Source organism: Manacus candei, unplaced genomic scaffold (assembly GCF_025592945.1).
Source record: "Manacus candei isolate 608988 ecotype Guabito, Panama unplaced genomic scaffold, ASM2559294v1 h1tg000064l, whole genome shotgun sequence".
In the NCBI taxonomy this organism is placed as follows: domain Eukaryota; kingdom Metazoa; phylum Chordata; class Aves; order Passeriformes; family Pipridae; genus Manacus; species Manacus candei.
Window position 1 is genome coordinate 3617718 of NW_026138112.1, and position 13309 is coordinate 3631026.

The following is a 13309-nucleotide window of genomic DNA, read 5'->3' on the forward strand; positions in this document are numbered from 1 at the left end:
AGACACCCGTGCTGTGGAAAAACAACTGGAGAGTGAGCAGTCACGCAACAGGAAAACACACATTGACTCACTGCTATAAACCAAACCCACACTGGTCCTATCTTCACAAGATTCAACCACCCTTCCCAACACCCATCCCTTCAAGATTCCCAGCCCTTCATTTTGCTTCAGGAATGTTTTGGTGATGCTGGTGTACGTATATTTCGCCTTACACAACAATAAGGCAGAGCTGGAGCCTTTCCTCCTGAAGGAAAAGCAACCCATGGAGGGTAGTTGCAGGCTGCAGCTACGTGGCAGCTCTAAGCCCTCTGCCGGGACAGCTAATAATACCAGTGGCATGTGTCAAATACAGATTTATGGCTTGCAGTGACACTACCTGGCTCCAGGACATTCATATTAGACATCAGACATTTCAGTCTGCATTAACACCAGCCTAACACTTAATAATACCTGCTGTTGCCACTGGTACAGAACGCTGGAAGGAAACAACGTTCCTTCCAAAGTTCTGTCCTTTCTTGGAAGCCAAGGACAAGGCAAAAGACTATAACAGTGAAAAATCCCTTCAACAATATCTCCATCCCTAATCATGAAATATCCCAACTTGGAAGGGACCCACAAGGATCATCAAGTCCAACTCCTGAGCCCCGGAATCTTTTATTAGACACTGTTTTAAAAATATATATATATATATATATATATATAGTATTTATTTAAAAGTTGCAGTCACTTCATCCTAGAGCAGCTTTTCAAACACTTCTGCTACAGGCACTGTACAGGTGTTTATGCATTTGCAGACACAGCTGCTTGTGCAGTAAGACAGAACCATTAGTTGTTCCAGGGCAGAAGGGCCCAGCCCTCACCGTTGGAGGACAGCAGTTCCATCAGGCCCATGCTCAGGAGCTGGTGGCAGTTCTACACATGCCAGCAGGATACGATGCAAAGTCCTCTTCCAGATATTTGTATTCCAAATTTTATCTTTTTTTTTTCAACTCTGTTTCCAATGTCCTTGAAAGAGGGACAAGGCTGGTAACAGTTTCAGCTATGATAAGGTTGAGGAGCCAACCACTGAGGCCTGTTCTGAGACCACGACTGAGCGTTACTGTGCTGGGGATGAGTCCATGTCCTGTCCCACTCAGGGGCTTCAGAGCCACGAAACACGACCATCTCAGCTTCCATTCCTTCAGGCTCGTTTCTGTGCTCGCTCATTCTGTTCAAAATTAAAGTTGAGAAGGTGATTGAAGATGTCCCTGTCTCAGGGTCACACAGAAGGGACTTCAGGGAGCAATGGGACAATTTAATAATCTTTTCTTCCCCAGTTCTCAAACATTCCTAGTCTAGAACTCTAAATCATAATTTTTTGAAGATAGACATTTATCAGGAGTTCTCAAATGAGAGAGCAGAACACTTGCCCAAATCATGCAGCACAAGGTCTATTATGGATTCCTAGTCCACCCATCTGGCACAGTAAATGCTACCCTGCTTTTGTCTGAAAGCTCTCAACCTTCCCATTGGTGTATAAAGAAGGGCCTGCAGATAATGCTTTCCTGGTTTGGGATACCCAACTCTAGTCAGCATAGCTGTACAGTACAGTCCTAAACTCTGTAATGACAAAAAGTTGAATCTCTGCTTTTCATTTGCAGTACACTGGGTAGCTGCCAAAATCCCAGCTCCAGAGATAAACAGAAAGGCAGAATAGAAAAATACCACCACAAATCATAGAGTTGTTTTGGTTGGAAAAGACCCTTGAGACAATTGAGTCCAAGCATTAACCCAGCACTGCCAAACCTACCACCATGTCTCCAAGTCTACACGTCTTTTAAATCCCTCCAGGGATGCTGCCCACCTTTAAGAGAAAACCTCTTCCTCCTCTCCCAGCCTTTCTGAGTATTCCATAATGATGCACCCACAATGCTGCCTTCACACTGAGATGGAATTGTCTCAGTTAGAGGAAAGGATCCTGGACACTAATACTTGTGCTAAGCATGAAGTGCAGTAAACTGCACAAGCTGTAGTTTTGATTTTTTTATTTTATTCCCTGACTCAATTACCTTGACTGTCTTCTCAAGCTTACACAGAGCTGCCTCATATTGCTGCACCAAAGGCTTTAATGCTTTGCCCTTCATGGGGTGTTTCTGTATGTCTCGGATGCCGGCGTCCCTCAACATCCGCAGAAACCGACGTTCCTGCACAACAAAACAGACATAGGTGATGAGGCACTCCACTGCCCATCAGTTAGAAAATGAGCACATTTTGGAACATGTTGCCTAGTCAGGAAATAATTGAAGTTTCTGTGCACAAAGCTCAGCTGACTGGAAAAGGTGGGCAGTAGTATGAACTTTATCTTCCTTATGCCCCTGCATGCATCCTTATCAAATGAACCCCACACCAAAGACATACCTGAATTCTAAGGACCAAGCTGAAGGCAACACCTACTTTTCCTGCACGAGCTGTTCTTCCAACCCTGGAAACAGAAAAAGTCGCTTCAAGTCAGTTTGAGCCCCACAGTCACTGCCATTATCAGCTCCAAGAGTCTGATTCTGAAACTCTTCACATTGAAGCAAGTCTGATTCCAAGCAATGCTATGGGCTTAATTTTTATTCGAAAGCTATTTGCATGTTAAAGTTAAAAGAAAAACTAAAAGTCCTTTTAAGTGCATGCCACCTTTGCTAAACATTTCAAAGCAAACCAAGCTCGAGACATCTCCCTGTTGCTCCTGGCTGCCTTACCGGTGAACGTACGTCCTGATGAACTGCGGCGCATCATAATTTATTACATAATTCACTCCTTTAACGTCAATCCCTCGTGCAGTGGCATCTGTGCTGATCAACCTGGTTGTAAATGTATACACAGTTATTTTCAGGCAACATCTCTGGTACTATACACACAAGTGAAACACAGCACAGTTCTTGCTGATCTCTGTTCAAACTGGTCAGCCAGCCCCTGTCTCTGAGTGTGGCAGGAGCACTGTAGTCACTCCTCACTGTCACTGGTATTACTAGCTTCTCACAGACTTCCAAGCATCACTACAGCCTGTCACCCTCTGTTATGCATGAAAAACTACTGGGTTCTCCAAGCATGGAACACTAAGCCTGACAGCTCCCAGTGCACTGGAGGTTACAAACCTCTAAGGTATCTGAACATTCCATAAAGGTACTGAATGCAGAGAGCAAGGTGAGAAATTCCAGTAGTCGAGGTTTGGATGAAAAGGAAACCCAGAAAATCAGTATTTACCTTCTTCTCAGAGACATTCCACAGATACAATCTCATACAGCTACCAAAATCACAATGTAAATCAAACACTTGGATAGAAGTAAAGCTTGGAAGAAGTAAATGCCAGTCTGAGCAGGGACTGCTTTGGTAGGAAGCACTAACACTGTATATAGTTCAAGCACCAATATCCACTTCCTTCCTACAAGCACCAGATGCCCAGCACACACAATAAACTTCAGATTTGCAGACCTGTGTGTTTTGGGCAACTCTGAACAGGCAGTTACATTTACTGCTTGCCATGAAATAACACACAGAAATTCAGATTGCAGCTAGATTAGAATATGCAGGATAAACAATTCAAAGCCACAAGTCCAAGTCTCACACCCATTCTGCCACAGACTCCTGCACGCTGTTTTAGAGGACCCTGTGTAGCTGTGTCCTTGGTTCTGCCTAGTTTTCCTCACTGAAAACAGCCTATGTTGGAAGACATGCAGGAAAGTCATTCAAGATGCTCACAGTTGTATTTTTCCTTGTTCAAACTCCCTTATGGTTCTCTGTCTCTCACTTGGAGTCAACCGAGAAGAAAACTCAGCCACCGTGACTCCACCAAAGGCTTGAACCAGCAGGAACAACCTGCAGGGAAAGGGGAAACAGTCACTTCCTTGCCTCTGTAACAACACTTGACAGGTACCTACGACAGTGATCTCATTCTCTACTCACCTGTGAGAAGCTTCCCTGGAGTTGGTGAAGCACAACACGCGGGTGAACTTCATTGTCAGCATGAAGTACAAGAGGAGCAAAGGCTTGGAATTCAGGTCACAGGGCACGTAACATTGCTGCAGTCCACAGGGAAGGAGTTCAGAGAGAAAAATTACTTCTTGCCAAGACTATTTGCCCTGAAACCCACTACCTGTCCATGACTTACACAGGCTTGGATGTTTTAAAACTGACTAATAGCAGCAAAACCAGACCCCACAGTGCCACCCCCTTTAGAATAAATCACAGTTACAGGCTGGCAGGATACAAAACAAGTGGAGACAGGAGACCTGAGTTGTTCTTACTTCTCCACAGCAAGTAACAACATGCACTGCCTTCCTATCTACAGGCTGGCCTGTATCTGCATGCCTTGAAATGCACGTTATACATATGGAAAATTGATAAGTGCTACTACATTATTATTATTTCACATTTCCACTCCTCGTTGCTGGTAAAACTTAATTCCACATGAAGAGAGATTAATTAAAAAAAAAAAATCCAGTCTTAAACAAATGAACATTAAGTAATGAGAAAACAAAATCACAAAGATAGAGCTCTCTGGGTCGTAAATACTCCCAAAGCCACTTTTGCCCAGCACCTCTGTAGTGCAGGAAAACACAGACATTTTACAGTAAAACCATAACCAGATACTCTAGAATTAAACAAATCTTCAACCATAACTTATTCAAGAGAATGAACACCATACCGATAGCCCCTCAGGGAGTGTGTATTTATTATTAGCATCTTGTTCAGTTTCTGTTCCATCTCCAAGTGTTTTTGTCTCAGAATAGACAGATGTGAAGAGGCGTGGCTGGAATAAGTCCAGCTGCTGTAGTTTCTCTGGGTCCTGGGTCAGTGTGGCTGAAAACAGCAGCTTCTGTAAGGGTATCTGAGGAGAGCAGGAGCTGAAAGAAACAGCACACAGAAACCAGGCTTTGAGGATGGGGCAAAGGAGCTCCACCACAAGTGCCTTCAGATGATGTTATAAAGGGAAGCAATTAACTCTCTTTGATGCTCTTTTCTTGCTCTGGGCCTTTCCTATAGGGTCTTTTCCAGCCTTGTTTTATGGTGGAGTTCACAGACAGAACTGATCAGTGCCCTCAACCTGCAGGAATCTGTTACTCCTGCACACATCCCTGCACCCTGGTTACCCGTGTGCTCATTCTAGTCACGTCCTTCCTTGGCCACTGATCCCAGTTAGGGGAATCTGTTACTCCTGCACACATCCCTGCACCCTGGTTATCCGTGTGCTCATTCTAGTCACGTCCTTCCTTGGCCACTGATCCCAGTTTCTGACACATCTCTACCACTGCTGTATGAAAACAGCAGCTGCAGATAATTAATTGCAAGAGTTTTCCTCCAAATCCATTACTCAGCTTTGCTGGAGGGCATTACTACAGTTATTGTGCAAATGAATCACAGATTTGCAATATTTGTACATTCTTTTGATGCTCCTTTAGTCTAAATAAGGAAAGCTTGGAGAATACAATACTTAGTCTAAAAGACATTTTCTAGCATCAGCTGTTCACTGACTTACTTTGGTAGACATTTTTCTAGACATTTTCAGAGGAAAGGGACTTTGATAGGGAGGTACTGTGGAGCAGGACAGTGACACCCAGAGTTGGTGTCCATGCTATCAGCTCAAAGAAATGCATTCTGCAACTCACCTGGCTGCTGTTATAGGCCCTGGTTTGGTCCTCTGAAAAAGCACGTTGGAGCCAGAGTCATCTTCTACCTGGAATGCAGCTTTGACAATTTGGTTCAGACAGTTCTGGTGCATGTCATCGATCATCCGGTCTGCTTCATCTATGATCTGAATTCACAAGGATGAAAAACACCCCTTGTTAAATACTGGGAGGTTTTGATTTTCCTTTTTTTTTATCTGTAACAATGAGCCAGAATGTAAGATAAGGGAAGCTTCTAGTCAGTAGAATTGCTTTCTCTGCCCATCCTTACTCTGAGTTTGCAAAAGGCCAAGAGAGAAGGGGAAGTGGGTGGATGCTTGGGTGTCACGAGCTGGAATAAAACATCTGATCCTGTGACTGCTGCCTTTGGAATCTGGAGCATAGACAGGCCCACACAACAGTTCCAGTGGAGATGTATTTATGTTCCATGCAAGAAGAAAGCAGGAATTACAGCTGTAACAGGCAATGCCCTCAGATGGGAGAGCCATGGAGCCAACTCACCAGGAAGCGAAGCTGTGTCAGGCTGAAGCCCGGGGTCTGCCTGATGTGGTCCGTGAGCCGCCCTGGCGTGGCCACAACAATGTCAGCCAGGCTGCAGTAACCCGTCACTCTGAAAGGACAAGCAGCCCACGAGTAAGTGTCTCTCTTCACCACAAAGCACATAGAAGAGATCCTTGGTCAGCAGACCTTAAGGTTTTCCTATCGCTCAATTAACTGAGAAACCATAAAATTCAAATATGCACTTGAGTTGGGAGAGCACGTGGAGGCAGTGCTGGACACCAGACCCCAGTCTGCACTGAACTGCCTCATTTTAAACAGAAAGTGTCGTTCTCCATTGCTCTTAAAAAAAGCTTAATTGCAGCAAAATCCCACACAGTCACTTGTACCTGTGGGCATAAGGTAAACATTTGCATTTTACTCAGCTGGTGAAGAATCCCAAAAATCTAGTAAAACAATAGTCACAAAAAAGGGGCAGTAGCAGGCACTGTGACAATGACAGAAACACCAGTGTCCAGCTCATAAACCCACTATCCAAAATTGTGATAGCATGATGGTGTGCTGCAATAGCCTGTGTTTTGAACCCTGTACCATGAGATTAATTAGTTTACAATCTCTATAAACCTTATCAAAATACCTTTTAACCTACTTTTTCTGGACAAGCATCTCCTGCTCCTTTGCAAAAGATTTCTGGCCAGTAATCAAAACGACCTTCAGACCTGTCCCATCAGTGTAAACGTTGAACACTTTACTCACCTGCAAAGAGATGAGCTTTGTCAGCTGCCAGAGAAACACTTGCCATTACAGTAACAACATCAAACCCACTGATGGCTCTTCCACAGGCTTCACAGAACAGCCAAAGAACTGGCTGCACCAGCCTGTCCCTCGGCCCAGTTCTGCTCAGAGAGACAGTGAAGAGCCACATACCTGTTGTGCCAGTTCTTTGGTGGGCAGAACAACCAGAGCTCGCACGTGGCAAACCACTCGATCTAACAGAACCTGCCAAAACAAAGGCCAAATGAGTGCCTGAAAGCAGTGGGGAGAGAATGGGGTTCTTGTACCTAACCTAGTTAGAAGAGGTGGGCTTGACACATCCTCAGAGTTTTATGTTTCCCTTTTTCTCCCTCCACCTTCCCAACTCCTCATGCTGTGCCTCCTGTCTGAGGAAAGGAGTGGGATGCTGACATGAGGCTCCCTCAGACAGCTCTGAGCTAAAAATCCTGCTGCCTTATGTCCACGAATTCCTTGGCTTTTTAACATACTTCTGAGCTGTGGTTTCGCTTGAACAAAAGCAACCCCAGCAATTTCCCTGCAGATACTTCCCTGGGGTGAACTCACCTGGACAATGGGTATGACGAACGCCAGGGTTTTCCCACTGCCCGTGGGTGCTGAGACACAGATGTCCTTGGGGCGGTATCCCCCCCGCCCCATCAGGTACCCATTGGAGGCACTCTGGAGAATGGCAGGAATCACCTCTGCCTGAACTGAGCAAAACCAGAAACAAACACAAAGTACACCGTTAATGACCTCGCTCATACCCTTAAAATGTTATATGAAAGCATTGTTTAAGTGAGAAGACACATGCTGGCTTCCCAACACAACCCTGACAGGCCTCTGACACAGCCTAGGCCTCCAGGCTCAGCTGGACCAAGCAGTTGACTGAAGGTCACCCTCCTACCCTCATCCTTGCTTCCACCTGTGCTTTCTTATTTAATAGCTGGCATTTATTGTACTTGTTTGCAAAACCAGTAAAATAACGGAAAATCAACAATTATTTTTTTTGTTTGAATGTTTTTCTGGTACTTTATTGAGTTGAACGAGTTCCCAGAGAGCTGTGATCAGTAGCAGACATGGTGGAAAGTAAGGAGCTAAAACACATGCTCGGCATAAAGAGGAAAAATGTGAGGACACAAGTAAGACTTCCCTCTTTGGGCAGCTCTGAGCCATTACTTCAAGCTTTATCTATGAGTAGATAATAGACTTTTACTCAGCTTAGATAAAGCTTTGAAAATGAAGTGTTAAAGCTGATGCAATCACTTACATGCACTAAACTTGGCTTTGTCCCATGTTTTACTTCACTGACTACACAAAATACTCAGCACCAGACTGCAGGAACTCTGCAAATCAGTTCAGAAAGGAACAAAAGCACTGTCAAAGTACCTGGAAAAAAGGACTCTATCCCATTCATCTGCAGTTTTTTCAGCAGGCGGGGATGGATTCCTGGGACATCTCTGATTGGGCACAGATTGTCTTTGATACGTTTCTGCACTCGTTTGGGTTGAGCAAGCCACTGTGGCAAAAAGGGCTGAACCTGAGGAGAGGGAAAGGAGAATATGGCAATGCCATACGTAAAATAAACCTGTAAGATGCATGTTCCCTCCTGACCACCGTCACAATCCCATCAAGCTCATGTACCTTCTGCACTGGCTTTCTGTCATAGTCTCCGAGAATTGTCAAACTGGAGGGTGGATAATTTGCCTCTTCCCCAGAGGCTGCTAAGGAAAGCTCCTCCTTTGTGCTTTGATTTTCTTTAGTTCTTTCACTCTTCTCTTTCTTCCCTCTTTCGTCTCCTTCTGTTTCCTCATCTGTCGTCTTCCTTTTAGAAGACTTACTTTTAACATTGTTTCCATTTTCCTGTTGTTCGATGTCTTCTTCAGAACCTGGAATGTGGATACCAGGAATGCAGAGCCACAGGTCAGAATGTGTTACACAAAAGGGATGCAGGCTACATTTTACAATGTAGGACTTAAGCAACAACTTGCAAGTTCCTATTTTTTCCTAAATCCAAGTGCAAAAGCCAAACATTTCCTTCTTGGTATGGAGGCAACAAGACTGAGGTGACATATTTCCCTCCTCCCCTTACACTAAATTAATCCTCAAAGTTTGCAATATTGGACTTTCCACTAAAAAATAAGAACTACTTTGGGAACATATTAAGCAAAGGAAAACCAAATCAGGTAAATTGGGTAAGGTACTCAAAGAGCAACTCATGTCCACTTTTCCGTGGACAACTGTCAACCACAATGAAATGAAATCCTACAGCCTGTTACCTGCTTCAGTCCTCTCCCGCTGCACTTTCGACTTTCTTCTTCTTTCTTTCTTCTTCACGGGGCTGCTGCCATCTGCTGCCTGCTCAGTGCCTGCCCTGCCTTCAGCAGAGCTGCGGGGCTGTTTTGCCTTTAGCTTCTTCTGCCCTTGCGCACCGGACTGCTCTTCACCCTCCCTCTTCCTCTTCCCTTTTCCTTCCCCGGGCTCACCCCCGGGGCTCAGCCCCGTGCCCCCTGGGCGTTCCTCCCCTCCCCGGGGCTGCGCCTCCCGCTGCTTCTTCAGCTGCCGGGCCCTCGCCTGCTGCCGCAGCCGCTCCAGCAGGACCCGCGCCCGGTCCTGCGCCTCAGCGCCCTCCTCCTGCTGCTGCTGCTGCTGCTGCTGCTCCTCCTCCTCCTCCCCGCCGTACCTGAAACAGCAGAGACAAAGACCCCTCAGGCACCAGCCGCCCGCCCGTACCCGGGGTCGAGGCAGCGCATGAGACAGGGGCAGGGGTCGCGACAGGGGCAGAGGTCGGCACAGGGATAGGGATGGAGACAGGGGCAAGGACAGGGGTCGGGACAGGGGCAGGGGCCGGGACAGGGATAGGGATGGGGACAGGGGCAAAGACAGGGGTCGCGACAGGGGCAGAGGTCGGGACAGGGATAGGGACAGGGATAGGGGCAGGGATAGGGGCAGGGATAGGGGCAGGGGCCGGGGCAGGGGCAGGGGCCGGGATCGGGGCAGGGGCCGGGACAAGGATAGGGACAGGGATAGGAACAGGGGCCGGCACAAGGATAGGGACAGGGATAGGAACAGGGGCCGAGCCGGGCCGGCCGTACCTGTTGATGCAGAACAGCGCCATGTCCGCGCCGCGCGGCCCGCGCGCACCGAGATGACGTCATCACCACGAGGCCCCGGCGGAAGGCTCCAGAAGGGGCGGGGGGGGGCGGCGCCCCCTGCTGGCGAGGGGTGGGGGGAGCGCCGCGTGCGCCCTGAGGGGACCCTGAGGGGAGGGAACGTCCTGCCCAGGGAGCGTCGGAGTGGGACGGGCTGGGAGAGAGCACGGAATGTGTGCGGGACACTCGGAGAGCACAGCATCCCTGTGGGATGGGCTGGGAGAGCACAGCATCTGTGCAGGACAGGGTAGGAGAGAGCACAAAATCCGTGTGGGACAGGCTGGCAGACAGTGCAGGACACATTAGCACAGAACACCAAAGCTTCCCACAGCGCTGCAGGCTCCAGCACAGCTCCCACAGCACCAAGGGCCTCTCCTGCTGCCTGGAGCAGGCAGTGTAAGCAATGTGGATGACACTGTTTCACCTCAGTGAGCAAAAGCACTCCTTCCTTGCTTGTTTGGCCCCACACAGCTGGCACGTTCCCAGAGGAAAGCTGCCCTGAAGGAGCAGGCGCAGGGCTGGCCAAAGGACTGCTGCCACTGTGGCAACTGCAGACACAGGCCAAAAACAAACCTCAGGGTGACAAGGAGCCCCAAAGGCACCTACAGCCGCTGGGGCACAGCAAGGTAAAAATCACCCTGGAGTGCCGTTGGGAAGCAGCCACAGGCACTACCACTGTACCGTGAAATACTGCGTTGGAGAAAAAAACAGGCAAATCCAAAGCGTTCCCTTTTGTTTGCTTTAGGATCAGAGTGACACAGACACATTAGCAGTTGCCCAACTCCATCCCTAACCTCCCAAAGCCTACACCACACACAGCTTACTTCTAAATCTTTATTTGTTTTCTACACAGAGAAAACAGAGGAATGTTGAAGCAGCAATATTTAAACACACTAGAAAGGAGCCATCAATCTGTGAGAGTGCACAAAATGCAACACGGGGCCATTTGTGCCGTGGTCTCTGCTACGGGGCAGGGTGAGGGGAGGTCCAGGAGCAGCCTCTTCAGGCAGACAGGGGAGCTCTACGCAAAGGTGGAGCCATTCCAGCCCACGTTGGCAGCATTCATGTCAAAGTAGTTGATGTAGACCCTGCAGAAGAAGCACAAGAGGACACAACAATGACATTAACTCACTTATATAAGTCATGAGTGAGATGGGACAATACAACACGGAACAGTGCTTCCCACTCCTCTGCTTCAAGAAGTTTCAAGCTTCATTTTTACTGAAATCTGTCTAACTTCTCTGGTGAAGCCTCCAAGCAGTCAATATTCCTCTGAGTCCCTGGAACTGTATTTCTTTTCTTTTTTAAAATATAAACTCTTCTGCAGTCAGGGGCCGCCCAGACACCCAGACAGCTCTTGGTTAGCAGCCTGTCAAGAATTTCCAGAGATCAAACCCTTTTGTTTCCAAGCACTGCAGTCCCTCACGCGTGTCACACAGACGGGCAGCCCCAGAGAGCCAGGCATGCCCTCAGGGCTGGCTCTGCATGTCTCCCTTCCAGCCCCCATGGCAGCAGGTTCTCCCCATTCTTCACAGCTGCACACAGACACTCTCCCAAGGCTCCACAGCCCGCAAGGGAGCTGCTCACAGCCTGCTGGCCTCCACTTTGTCTTTCAGCTCCAGCCTGTTACTGCTCCTCCCATGTGCTTTCAGCCTCTCTTCACCAGAGGACAAGACATCACACCTCAGAAGCAAAAGACACTGTGCAACCTGTCAGTGCTGTGGTATTTTTCCCTGTCCTGAGAGCAGGAAGCCATTGAACAGACAACTCTCCAGGGGAAGACATAAGCATCAAACTCTTAATAGGACATGAAAATGCCACAAGCAGTCACTTCGTGTTTTCCCAAGCACACGGACTTATGTCTGGCTTTTTGTATTTTTAAACCAACTTTTGAAATCAGTTTCAGGAAGCCAGATATATGAGGTTAACCCACGTCCCAGCCTTACCTGTCTGCAGATACATGCAAGTGCTTCGAGATGAGATCACACAGCATCTTGGTGTAAGTCTTGTTCTGCTGCCCTCCTATTTTGCCGATGCTGTAGAGGCTGCAGAGCGCGCAGGGATCGGTGGAGCCCCCGAAGGACATCATCTGATCAGGTATGATGTGCACAGCTATGTACTGCGGGAGGAAAACACAGTTACAGCGTGTCTGACCTGTCCTCCCTTGACACAAACTTGCTTTAGGGACCAACTTTAAACAGTGCAGTTGTATTGGGGTCAGGCTACTCATCAGCGCTGCCCTCTGCACCCTTCCCAGATCCAGGGGAGGCATCAGCAGCTCAGGAGGTCGCAGCCGTGGGGGCTGCGGGGACCCTCGTCCCGGCTCTCAGCTTTAGGCACAAGGCTGTGTGTGCAAAGCCGCCGGCACCACGGGCACTCCTGCCCGCCACAGCACCGCGGCACGGGGAGATAAAGGCCCGAAATCTGCGCGTGCCAGAGCGTACATCCCCAAATCACGGGCTGAGCCACCGGGCCTGCCCGAGAGCCTGGCAGCGAATCGGCCTTATCGAGCTCCGGCGGTCCGGCCCGAGGGGGCCGTGTCGGATGGAGGGACCACCGGGAGCTGCCCGGAGGGAGGCACAGCCCACAGGAGCGCTCCGTATCTGCCCAAGCCCCTGCCCGGGCGGGTCCGTGCCGCCGCGCAGCTCCGCCGCTCAAATCCCGACCGCCAGCACAGGCGCAGCACAGCCCCGGCTACGTGAGCGCCGAGCTCCTGCAGGCCGGGCTGGCGGCCTCCGCACGGGCAGGGGCCGGGCAGCGGGAGGCCTGGCATGACGGGATGGAACGGGCACAGGCCCCTTCCCCCGCGGCAGCGGGGAGGGCACGGGCACAGGCCCCCTCTCCCGCAGCAGTGGGGCGGCGGCCGCGGCCCGCCCGCCCCAGGGCCCAGAGAGTGGGCGCTGCCCCGCGGCCGCCCCGCCGGCGCCTCCCCGCGCCGGGCCCGCCGCCCTCCGCCGCGCACGTGTTCGCCCCGCTCCCGGCCCGGGGCGGCCCCGCCGCCCGCCCTCACCTGCGCGGGCTTGCCGGTGGCCTTGGCCAGCTGCTGGGTGAGGTCGCCCAACAGGCTGTCGGGCACGGCGTCCTTGCAGACATTGGTGTAGATAGCGAACATGGGCATGGTGGCGGCGGCGGGGGCGGCGGGGCCGACGGCGGGACCAGAGCGGCGGGAGCAGCGCACTGGAGCGAGGAAGCGGCGGCGGCGCTGCTTTTAGTGCGCGGGGCTGCGCCGGACGGAGA

General features: G+C 49.8%; 2 protein-coding genes across 2 annotated transcripts; both read right to left on the reverse strand.

Annotated features, from left to right (window-relative positions):
• Positions 1-635: 635 nt before the first annotated feature.
• DDX51 (DEAD-box helicase 51) lies at positions 636-10124 on the reverse strand. Its single transcript, XM_051805427.1, has 16 exons — positions 10016-10124; positions 9200-9603; positions 8565-8809; positions 8310-8460; positions 7488-7633; positions 7077-7148; positions 6799-6905; positions 6153-6261; positions 5634-5779; positions 4673-4871; positions 3931-4046; positions 3727-3843; positions 2727-2828; positions 2398-2461; positions 2049-2183; positions 636-1207 (listed from the first exon to the last, which is right to left on the reverse strand). The coding sequence occupies exons 1-16, from the start codon at positions 10036-10038 to the stop codon at positions 1181-1183; spliced, it is 2163 nt and encodes a 720-aa protein (XP_051661387.1). The 5' UTR covers positions 10039-10124; the 3' UTR covers positions 636-1180.
• A 768-nt stretch (positions 10125-10892) lies between these two features.
• MIF (macrophage migration inhibitory factor) lies at positions 10893-13309 on the reverse strand. The gene is made up of 3 exons (XM_051805445.1): positions 13083-13309; positions 12019-12191; positions 10893-11160 (listed from the first exon to the last, which is right to left on the reverse strand). The coding sequence occupies exons 1-3, from the start codon at positions 13188-13190 to the stop codon at positions 11094-11096; spliced, it is 348 nt and encodes a 115-aa protein (XP_051661405.1). The 5' UTR covers positions 13191-13309; the 3' UTR covers positions 10893-11093.

Coding starts and splice junctions, on each gene's coding strand:
- DDX51 (XM_051805427.1), bottom strand. CDS start 10,038: ATGGCGCTGTTCTGCATCAACAG. Junction 5,780..6,152: donor TGACACAGCTTCGCTTCCTG/GTGAGTTGGCTC, acceptor TTGTGAATTCAG/ATCATAGATGAAGCAGACCG. Junction 3,844..3,930: donor TCCAGGGAAGCTTCTCACAG/GTGAGTAGAGAA, acceptor CTTTCCCTGCAG/GTTGTTCCTGCTGGTTCAAG.
- MIF (XM_051805445.1), bottom strand. CDS start 13,190: ATGCCCATGTTCGCTATCTACACCAATGTCTGCAAGGACGCCGTGCCC. Junction 12,192..13,082: donor CCACCGGCAAGCCCGCGCAG/GTGAGGGCGGGC, acceptor TTCCTCCCGCAG/TACATAGCTGTGCACATCAT. Junction 11,161..12,018: donor TTGCATGTATCTGCAGACAG/GTAAGGCTGGGA, acceptor CTTCTTCTGCAG/GGTCTACATCAACTACTTTG.